At 41.2% G+C, this 11,870-nt stretch overlaps 1 protein-coding gene across 1 annotated transcript; it reads right to left on the bottom strand.

Annotated features, from left to right (window-relative positions):
• Nucleotides 1–3,085: 3,085 nt before the first annotated feature.
• On the bottom strand, nt 3,086–5,110 carry KIF2B (kinesin family member 2B). Its single transcript, XM_045837325.1, has one exon. It carries the CDS (start codon nt 5,108–5,110, stop codon nt 3,086–3,088), a length of 2,025 nt encoding a protein of 674 aa, XP_045693281.1.
• Nucleotides 5,111–11,870: the final 6,760 nt, after the last annotated feature.

Consider the following 11,870-nt stretch of genomic DNA (forward strand, 5'->3'; position numbering starts at 1 on the left):
CATGCCCTGGTGGCAGATTTGCAAACATGGTCCCAGCTGCAGAGTGGAAGAAGAGCCACGCCCCTGTGGACTTAGCCCCATTTGGCACGGAGCTTGTAACTCGTTCCATTTGCCGCTGTCCTTGGGCATTCACATGAGCAGGCCCTGGCTCGATTCAGAGCCCAAGCAGTAGTTGGTAGAAGATAGCAATGGAGAACGATTTGGGGCAGATAGAGATTCATGAAATAGGGCTTCACTATGAAATAAAAAATTGATCAATTTAACTTTATTAATTCATTAAGCTTCTGATCATCAAAAGACATCCTTAAAAGAGTGAATAGGCATTTCACAGACTGGAAGAAGACATTTGAAATACATATATCTAAAGAAAAACAAACATCGACTCCACATATATTGCACAAAAAAGACTTATGGAAGAGCTAGTAAGTGCATACAAAGATGTTTAAAACCAAGATATTCTACATTAGTAATTAAGAAAAAAAGACAAAAGTTAAAACCATATTGAAGTACCTTTCCATGACACAGTAGATACCTTTGCATGACACATGCAAAACTAGTTTTAAAAAGTAACAATACTAAGTGTAGGCAAATATATGGAGGACCCATAATTCTTGTAAAATACTGATAGTTCTGTAAAACCAGTGCAAGTCATTTGGAAAACTCCTTGGCATGACTGATTATGCTGAATATATACATACCATGTATCTAAAAATCCCATTCCTAGCATCCTTAGTAATTGCTTAAAACAAAAATAACTAAATTTTCCATCAACAGTAAAATTTATAAATTAAGGAGATATTTATGAAGTGGGACACTATGGAATTGTGTAAAAAGGACAGGTCACAGATAATTTTTACCAAAAGATACAAGACAGAGAAGCAAGGCTATCAAGTATGATCCCATTCTTATGACATTTTTTTTCTTTTTTAAACAGGCAAATAGTATCTATGATGACTTCAGTCAGAGTAGGCCTTACCTTTGATGCAGGGAATAATGAGTAAAATGAGGCAGGAATGAGGCTTCTGGAACACTGGTTATGTTCTATATCTTAATATACAGAGGTGCATTCACTTTGTAAACATTCATGGAACAGTATAGTTAAGACTTTGCACTTAGTTTCATGCTACACTTTATTAAAAGAAAGAAAATACAAAAAATGGTGTTACTGCTATCAGAATATTGAAACTACTAGTAGGTTACCCAAACTTGTGCATTTGACAGGAGTAGTGGCGGAGGGCAGGGTGAGGGGTAAGGGTGGTAATTAGATAACAGGACAATGACAATAAAGAACAATAATAAATGAGTACTAGTCATTGGCACAGCAGATGTGAGAGAAGGAGGGAGAAAATAAGAACTCCTTCCAGTCTTTGAAAGGAGATGCTATGATTATTGTGGTTCATATAGAAAGTATGAAGGAAATAGCTCAACGGGGATAAGTTACTTGCCTAAAATTATAGATATTTAGATGATAGAATTGGGACTGGAGTCCAGGTAAGATTCTTAACCCCATACTTCTCATTGCATAAAAAAGAAATAAGTTAGATTAAAAACACCTCATTTGAAAGGAAGAGCATTTTGTGCTAAAGGACAGATTTGCAAAGTTTTGTTTGCTTTAATAATAGTAATAATAATAAATAATTTGACCTGCATAGATAAACCAAGAGGGGAAAATACTTAAAGGGCATAATATTGACTAATTACTAATTAGGTTCCCGATGACCCTAATTGTTTTACACTGATAGATTTGGCTTGGGCCATTACTGTTCTACTCCAACGCAGAGTCATGTGTCAGAATTTTCAATGTCAGTGAGGCCTTTGCAACTTAAAGAAAAAAAGTTGAGGCCATGTCTGCCCAAGGTAGTTATGGTATTGGGACACTAATTTTCTGCATCCCCAAGTTTCATTTTGCTTTTAAAAGAGTTTGGACTTGCTAGACTTGGAACCAAGAGACCCATAGTTATTTTATTATGGCATTTGGTAAATAAAAATATTTCCTGAAGGTAGATGTATATTCGATTATTTATCATATTTATATTTTCTTATCAGATTAGTCTCTGTGATCCCTAAATAAGAAGTCTGTCTTTATTGAATTGATCTCAGACACCGAGATTGCTCACATGCCCCATGGAGTCTTTATAGCAGGTGTCTCTCCTCCGACCAGAACTTTGCTGCTAGTGCCGTGCTGACTTGTTCCCTACCTTAATTTGGTGGGTGAAGGCTTTTTATGTGACTCATGTAAGCACAAAATTTGGTAAACAGGGGGAAAAAAAAGAAGCTTAAAGACATCATAGTCAACAAAGCCAACGCTTATGCAGCACACACACACACAGACACACACACACTTTGTCACTCCCAGGATGCACAGCACTTCACAATTTCAATTCAAAGATGAAAAGTAAAAATCCCCCTTAATTCTAGCCTCTCACAGAGAGTCTCTGAAAGAAAATACCTCCCTACCTCCCTACCCCATTCCCCAGGAGGACTAGAGCTTAGAGACCATTTGAATCTACATATCAACACAACACAAAAAGATTCATGAGAGTTATCATTGCAATTACTGCCCGCACACTCCTTGGTGTATTCCAAGTCTTGCCCCTGGAATCTGCAGTATTTTGCCTTCCTAGCCACAAATGTGGGGTCACCTGGTTTCCTCACAGCTAGGTTCTTCCCCAGCAGGGTTGCTTCACCTCACTAGTATGGATATTTTTAACCAGGTAATTATTTGTTGCTGGAGGCCATCTGGTACTTTGGAGGATGTTGAACAGCATCCTTGGCCCTTACCCACTATCTGCCAGTATCACCACTCCCCTCACACCCACTTTTGCCAACTGAAACTGTTTTCAGACACTGCCAAGTGACCCTGAGAGGCAAAATGGTTCGTTCCCACCTGAGAATCCCTGTCTTGCAGGATGACAACACACTGTAGAAATACAGAGGAAGAAGAGAGAGGACATTTCAATGAGCATTTTAGGATGACATGAGCTTTCCAGAAGGATCCGTGTGTCTAGACAATTTAGGCAATTTTTATTCATAAGAGAGGTAGCAATGTATCCAGGATTTCAGATCTGCCCTGCTGTCATTGGCTTCACTCTACCTTTCTCTTCTTTTGCAGGTCAGCTCGTAATAATTTCAGTTTCTTTTGAATTTCAATCAGAATACCGATTTTCTGCTCCAAAATGGACATTAACTTGGTAATGCAAAAATGAACATCGTAGTTTACCCCAGGGTCGGCCTCATGGCTGTTGTTTCCTGGACATTGGCTTGATTCTTTCCATGAAGTTGTTGCATCCTCCATTAATGGAGTGGACAGCGCTTCAGTTCCTCTAGTCTCTTCCTCCTCCTCACCCTGTAGACAGGATATTTTAATGAATTCATCCCTTTGAAGGGACATTTCTGAATTTCTAACATGGTTTTGCAGCACCCTTGGCACCTCATGTCTAACGGGAGAGGGACAGCGATGGTGGGGCCTGAAATCTAGAGTTAACTCTTTCACTCTATTTGCATATCTTAAAGTGTTGAGGGTGTTCTCACAGGAGGACATCCCTGGAGAGATAGTAGCAATCATGCAAGTGGAAGAGTTCTGGCCAATAAAGGAGTCCCGGAGCACCTGGGTAAGTTTGCTGGCCCTGAATGGGGTATGAGACTTGTTCTGACCCAAAGCCCGGATGCATTCCTTGAGTGCAAGGAGACTCTTATTAATGTCCGCCCCTTCCAGCTGCCTTCTCCTGTTGGCCTTGGCAGTGTCTGCTCCCCTTTCGTTCCCAGCTAAGTCCACAAGGGAAAACTTGCCGTGCAGTTTCCCTCGCGACTTCAGGATGATCTGGAACACCGCGTGGCTCCTGGAAGAGTGGGCGTTGACTGACGTCTGTCCGGAAGTCCGGCAGCTCTTCCCTAGCTCCACGAGGTTCAGCAGGTCCTCCACACAACACACCTCCTGCTCCTGCAGCCCGACCACCTGGACTTGCTGATTGCCGTCCTCAAGGACCTGCAACTGCTTCTTGCAGTTCAACAGGTCATATACCTTGCACCCATAAATCTCAAAAAATGTGCCATAGACTTTGAGGTCCAGTTTCTCGTACGCTGAGGTTTTGAGCAGGAGGAAGACATCCTTGGCCACCAGGGCGTAAATGCCTTTAGAACAATCTTGGGTCTTTCCTGAAAAGGCTCCACCCATGGTGTGCGTTTTCCCGCTGCCTGTCTGCCCATAGGCAAAGCAGGTGGCCATGCCCTTGCGGAAGATGGACTCTACCAGTGGCTGGGCAGTGAACTGGTACACCAGCTCGTTTGAGGCCGTGTCATCAAAAGCGTGGTCGAAGCAGAAGGTCTGGTTCTCCAGGTAGCGAGTGAGGTCCACCTTTTGCTTCGACTCGTGCACCATGACCACATTGTCCGAGGGGATGGTGATGATATCCAAATCCTTCATGGAGATCTCTTGCTGATTGAGAGGCCGCTTCCTCACGCAGACGCAGATCCGAGGGTCTTCCCTCGGCTGCAGGCTGGATACCTTGCTGCTGTCCAGGTGCCGGCGGTACTCTTCGATCATGCGCATGATCTCGTAGTTGGGGTTTCCCGTGTGAACGTCCAGGGCACGCTGGGCTCGGATCTCCAGCTGCAACCGCCTGCGAGTCTCCCGCTGCTTTTGTAGTTTCTCTATTTCTCGGAGGCACGGAGACTTTTTCCATTTCATTAGGCAAGGACTGCTGGGGACTTCCACAGCGAGGCTGTCTCCTGAGGGTGTTTCGTTTTTCGGGGGGATCCTCGCAATCCATTGTGTGGCCACGCATTGGTCCCCGGTGGCCGAAGAGGGCGCTAGAGACAAGGCAGACAATGACCTGGACAGCTTGGGTGGTTCCACGGAGGCCAGCGCTGGATTCAGCAGGAATATGGTCTCTAGGTCAATCTTCTTGCCCTTTTTGACTCCTTTTTCGACCCACTCTACCGTGACCCAAGTGTTTTCTCTTTTGAACTCTGAGACCACAGCGAGGTGGATCCGCCCGTCGCTGCGCTGGATCGCCACGCAGATGCCCACTTGGACGTCTGGGAAGTGGGCCTTCAAGGGTTTCAGGGACGAGAGGGGCTGGACACCAGGGAGGCATAACTGGCTGGCCATAGTAAATGATGGTGGATCAGGGCTCGCTCCCAGGGGTCTTCGGGGTTGGAGCAGCAGAACCTGAGCCCAAGCCAGCCTGAAGTGACCAGACCATTGCGCGCACTTGGCGTTTGCACCTGCCTTTGTGACCCGCCAGTCCTAGGGCTCCTCTACCTGGGGCCCCTGGCGTCACAAAGAAGTGAGGAGAAGAAAGAGCCCAGGGCCTGTAGGTGAAACTTGGGTGGAAGAGACGCAACGTTTGTGGTGCTAAGTGCTAAGGGCAGCTGGAACAGAGAGATTGTTCTCTGCCACAGAGACTGTGGAGCTCGGAGCTGGGAATAGGGTACATGTTCCACGCACATTTGCTCCTAAGCTTTAGAGACGTATTTCCCCTGAACTTTTTAACCTGCGATCTCAATGCTAAGTGACTTAGTTGAGAACGGGTGAGTGTTTCCTTAAACTTCAAGCCTCCAGCAGAGGAACAAGTCAAGGTGAAGCTATTTGCAAACCACAGGTTCTGAGGACGGCACCTCAGAGAAACTCCCTGGCCCATGTCCTGTTTCTTCCTTACCCCTCCATCAGAACTTTAGTAGTCCTAACAAAGTTTCGCAGGCTTTCTCATTACAAAATCTAAATGAATTGGATTTAGTGGGTTGTTCTGGTATTTGGCTAACACGCAGCTTCCTTTGGTCCATCATGTGGGTTGTCAAACTCAAGACGTTTATCACATTCCAAGTGCATCCGACAGCTCTAAAGTGCATTTTCTTGCACTGCAGTCCCCACTATTTTTGAGATGATTTCCATCTCAAACTTTCTTGACTCACTCGGTAATTACGCTTCTAGCCTCATTATCTATAGTTGGGAGAGAAAAGAAAGACATTTGGTGGAAAGATGTTCACATACCACTTCCTTACTCTAAAATGTGTATATACCTTTGGGGCCGCAGGGGTGGGGGGGGGTGGGGGATTGGAGATAGAAAGGTAGTTAAGATGATCAGAGAAAAAATGTATCTCGTCAAGATTGCAAGTAGGATGATTTGCTTGCATGTAACAAATAAACAATGACATCAACTGCCAGATAGGCTAAAATGAGGATTAAGGTGACACCTTAGGTTTAACTTTCTTTCCTCCACTTATCAGGTTGCCTTTTGGCCTGGGAGTCTGGTGGTAATTGCACAGACAGCTACAAAGTAGCATGAAGTACCTCAGAGTCCCAGCAATCCTCCATAGGAGGTGGAAACCAACTCTTGTTGCAAACTGACTTCTTTTTCATGGAAGGTTCCTCTGCAGTAAATGCAGTAAAGCGTAGATTCTGCAAGACCTTGTGGGGCCATTGGAGAAGCATGCAGGGCTCATTTCAAGGGGATGTGGAATCCCAGCTGAGAGAGGGGAGAAAGGGCTTTATCCAATTGTCTTTATTATCTTTTATTTGCCAAATTTTATTTATTATTTTTTATTTGCTATCAATAAAGTGCTTTCAGTCAGCTTTCCCTCCTAGTTTCTGGAGCATTATGTAAATGTTTTTATTCATTCCATATTTCACTAGGTTAAATTACATTGTAAAAAGATTGCTGCTTTAGAGTTTTTAATGTGTTTTTCTTTTTCTTTTTTACCTTTATCTTTGAAAAAAGCAAGGCCTCTCTCAAAATTATGCAAACTCCAGCTCTTTTCATATTAATCATATTTTTACAACTAAGCCAGTGATCTGTATAAACAATAGATGGCTAGATCTATGCTGGTAATACAAAAATCAGAGACTAAAGATTTTGCTGTTATTTTTTTTTTCTGTCCAACATGCTCATAAGGTCTTTTTAGCTACTTCAGGGCTTTTTTTCCCCTTCAGTTCTTTTCTCCCTTATATAGTTCTCTAGGGAATCTCATTTGTTGTCACAGTTTAATTATATATTTAGTTATATGTTCATAATATGAGTATTATATATTATTAGAACACTATATTAGTATTAGAATATTAATGTGATGATGTAATATATAATTTAACCATTTTCATATATATGAGAGAGGGAGAGACACCTCTCTGGAATTTTTAATTGCTTTTAGTAGCTTCAACATGTACCCCCTGAAACACGTCTTTCTCTTTTCCCTTCTCCTCAGTGGATACTAACAGGAGTAAGACAGTCCTTTCCCAGCCTGTGGAAGTCTCCTGTAACTGTGACATCTTTTGCTCTCCTCACCAATAATCACCTTGTTTCCTTGGGCAAACTTACCTTGTCAGAGGCTCAGTCTGTTTCTCACATTGTCTCTAGAGTTACTTTTAACAGGTAATTTCTTATTAATTCTCCGCTTACAAGCACTTCAGTAGCTCTCCATCATTCTGATCTACACAGTACAAATTCCGCAAGAGGGCACGTGCCGCGTCTGGCCCTCTTGCTCAGGTTTTCATCCTCAGTCTTCACCACCGTCCACAGTCAGTCTAAAGTTGAGCCACAGTGAAGACCTTGAGGTCAAACACAGCACTTCCTGCCAAATGGCTAATTTTTAGCTCAGTAGTGCTCAGTGTTGGGGTGCATAAAAGTCACCGACAGTGCTTGTTAAAACACAGGTTGCTGCGTCCCACCCCAGAGATTCTGACTCACTAATTGTGAGGCAGGGTTAGCTCGTCTAACAGACTCCCAGGTGATGTGGACGCTGCTGGGTCTGGGACCACGCACTCTGAGAATTACGGTGTTAGCCCTCCGAGTAGAATAGCCTTTCTCTCCCTCCTAGTTTTCTTGAACTCTTCCACGTCTACCTCAATTATTGCTACCCTGGAAAGGTTTCTCTGACCCTGTTGATAATGCTCAGTCAAAACACCATTAAATTGAGACATCTCCTACAAAGAAATAGTTATCTATTATTGGTTGGATTGGTTTGATCAGGGGGATCTACAAGCTTCATTTTCAGTAGTGACTATTAAAAAAATCCTGTAGGTTAACATAACACTAATTTGATTGTAGAGAGTCACTGAGTATTTTTACAGTTTTGATAATCTGGAACTTCATTTGCAACAATATCTCTTTTACCTACTGAGACAAATTCAGAATTCAGACACCATCTACATAACACTCTCTTTTTATGAAATTTAAGAAAAGACTGTGAATCTTTAGTAATGAAGTCAATATATTATCTGTTAAAGTATGAAAACCTTGTTTCCGACAAACCATGCTATCATTCATTCTTGGCCCTGGCCTGGATGGTCATTTGGTAGATTAGACAGTTTGTCTAAATTCGAGACAGATGCCACCACGATTTTTTGGACTGAATATAAACCAAGCAATAAGAATATATGAAACTGCTTGCCATGTATTATGTCCTATGCCAAAGGAATTCTACCTTCAGGAGTTTACCATTTATACATTTTGTTTTACAAACCTACTGAAAAACTTATGCCTCGACAAACAACTACTATCCTCTTCATTTCAAATCCTTTTTTTTCAAAAGCCCAACAAACATTGTATAGCCGGCCCTGCAAGGAAGGGTCGTGTGGGAGAAAGCAAGCACAGGGAATGAGCTTAGTGATTTTCATTTATTAAACACAGGTGTATTCCCCTGCTGGGGCCTGTCAGGTTTTCTCTAATGGACAGAATGTGATTTCGAGTCTCCTTTTAGATACACACCTCCCAAGAGAAATGCATCAACTGTGCCTTTTTCTATGGCGTAATGGACATCTAGCGACTGTTCCGTCACCCTGGGAGTTTGTACTTTCCCAACGTATGGAGGCCACCTGAGATTGGTTTCTTCAGAGGAGCTCAGTACATTTTCCAAAATCTCCTTAAAGAAATGGAATTCATCATTTCCAGTTTAAAAGTTACTTTTTAAAAGAAAAGAAGTACCTTATTAAGTGCATGTCCCTAGAAAACAAAAGAAACATGCACTTTTGGAATGGGAATAGTGTTTTACCCTTTCCGCTAGCTAGTATCCCAATTTCCTGACATTTCACCATATCAGCCATGCACTATCTTAAGCAGAGCAGACCAGCCCACATTCCTCTGGTCCTCTCACTGATGTCATAGGCAAACATTGTTCCTATGACAACAACCTTAACTCAGAGTCGTCTTCACACAGCTTATTAAGTAGCATTGCTTACATGTGGGATATTTATGATTTCTGTATATCTGTTGATTGTGAAAGTCTATGAAGTCAGTCAAATGGTACAACTGACAATGGTCAGTGTCTCACTTTAAACCCTTCTGTGTTGGTTACCTTTCAGCTTTCAGTTTTATTTAGAATGCTAAAAGGAGAGGCTTGGGTTTTGCTATGGTATACATATCAGTGTTATTTGCTTGTAAGTCACACTAGAATTACAGAAATCATGTTGCTTATAAACAAAGTAGGTGTCTTTGTAGCTCAGCTCCAGCTCTCGAACTTGAAAGTAATATGCTAGATTTCTTACCATTAGAATCTTCTTTAGATTATGCAATTCAGGGTATTTAAATTAACCTGCTATGGAACAAAAATCAATAGAAACACATAGTATTTGTGTGAGAAATAATTGTGGGAACCTGGATATTTATTGAGAGAAGGTTTGAGAGGCAGACCCTATAAAAGGCTCCCCTACTGAAGAGTAACGTAATTTGTTCTATTTGATTTGAGGTCTGTGAACATTCAATAAGTCAAGTGCTAAGCCATTAGACTCAGCTCGGCGTCACTTCTCTTGAAAAGCATTCCTTGACCTCCCCAGCTTCCTTTCTTCTACCTAAGTCACAGCTAGATGAACTGCCTGCCTCTCAATTCCCAGCTTTGTTCCATACTAATCGACATTGCACTTACTTTGTTTTTTTATAATTTAAAGGATCTGCATCTTTCTCTCTAGGTAAGTAATGAAGAGCCTTGAGAAAAGGGGAGAGAATACCTGGTGTCTGAGGTATGGATTTACTAAGTTTCCTACAACTAGAAAAACTAGCACAATAGCTGCATGTTTGAGAGAGGGACTTCAGGTCAAATTAATGAAGGACCTCATTTGACAAACCTTAATGACTGTCTCCTAAATATCAAGGTCTGCGCTAAAAGCTGGATATGAAATATGAAGAAAACAGCTCTAGATTCTGCCTTCAGGGAGCTTACTGCATCATTTTCGGAGACATATACTAACAAATAACTACACACACACACACACAACATATACACACATATATGTATACATGTATTATACAAGGTGGGGCAAAAGTAGGTTTGCAGTTGTTCATATGGAAAATAATATAATAATTAATAAATAATACAAGAATGAATACTGTTTCATGTACTCACAACTGTAAACATACTTTTCCCCCACTCTGTGTATATTACAGAGCTATGGATAGTATTTTAATAACTATAGCTATCTAAGAACCAGAATCTTAATCTAGAATATATTAGAACAGAGACTAAATGATAAATGAAAACTTGTTAGAAAATATAGCAGCACCCACATTTAAATGATAGACCCAGGAACTGGGTTAGATTTATGTCCTCACGCCTGGCTATACATCAGAGTCATCTGGGGATCTCTCACAAAGTCCTGGTGGCCTGTTCCCACCCAGACCTGTTGAATCGATCTCTAGTGGTCCAGGCCTGGAAATCTGTTACTAAAAAGCACTTCAGTTGCTTCTTCTGTTCCTGTGAAGCCTGGAAACCTTGAACTGAATGCCCTCTAGGTACCTTTCTATTCAGAGATTTTATGATCCTGCAGTTCTGTGAATAAAAAGATGACTGGTCCTTTGATACACTTGTGGCTATTGAAATTTCTTCTTTAGAATTTTGAATGTTTGAAGATAACGGCTTCAATAAATGGGACACAATGCCGTTTTACTGAGAAAACTACTTTTAGGTTCCTGCAAACGGTTTGCTGTAAAATCTCATCTTTGGTACATAATATGAAGTAACAACATTAAGTAAAATGGTTTGCTATCAAGATCTCATGTCATTAAAGGGGATTTATAAGCCTGAAGGCATGCCATTTATTTTTGTATCTCTCATAGTGCTTTAGAGCAGCACCTTGTACGTAGCAGGTAGTTCATAAATGTTTGTTAAATTGAACTGTTGGATAGCATGAACTAAACATATAGTTTTTCAGAGTATCTATGGTTTTGTATTGCTTTTGCCTATTTGCTAAGTGTATAGTGTAAAAGTTATACCAAGGCTGAGAACCCTTAGCTTTATACTTTGCCCCAGTGTGATCTCTGTAGGTAATATTATAAACACGACTTATCATTGTTGCAGCCTGCTGTCTGCCTGTCAGAGAAACACACACTTAACGTTTTGCAACAATTTTTATGTACTTGCCTGGAAATAGAAAGAAAGACATCTAAAATAATGAGGAATAGGACATGATATCAAAATAACCAATTGATTATGGAGATCTTTTTCTTTTACACAACTGATTGATTTAATAGAAATAATGGATTGATTATATTTCGGCTAGCTGTATCTAATGGTATACAAGTTGCTAAGATGAAGGAATTATTGGGAAACTGCTAGATATAACTACTTGCTATCAGTGAATATATATTTGGTTTACTAAATAGGGGATATTGCTGCCATGGCAAATTTTGGGAAAGGTTGTGTGCTAAAAGCAGCACTTAGCAAATGCGTATTAAGTAAATGAATGAGTGAATGAATGAGTAAAGAAATTATTATCAAATATCAATAGACAAGGATTTTTCAGCCTGAGTGAACTTTACACATGTAATTCAGATCACGTTGCAAACCTGCTCTTAAAAATATCTTCAATGGCTTTCCATTTTATCGCTTAAACACCCAAGATTGTCTTCATGGCCTCAAGACCCTGAATAATTAATTCTCCTTTG

The sequence above is a fragment of the Phyllostomus hastatus genome, unplaced genomic scaffold (assembly GCF_019186645.2).
Source record: "Phyllostomus hastatus isolate PE091 unplaced genomic scaffold, TTU_PhHast_1.1 phas_contig_210, whole genome shotgun sequence".
Taxonomy (NCBI): Eukaryota; Metazoa; Chordata; class Mammalia; order Chiroptera; family Phyllostomidae; genus Phyllostomus; species Phyllostomus hastatus.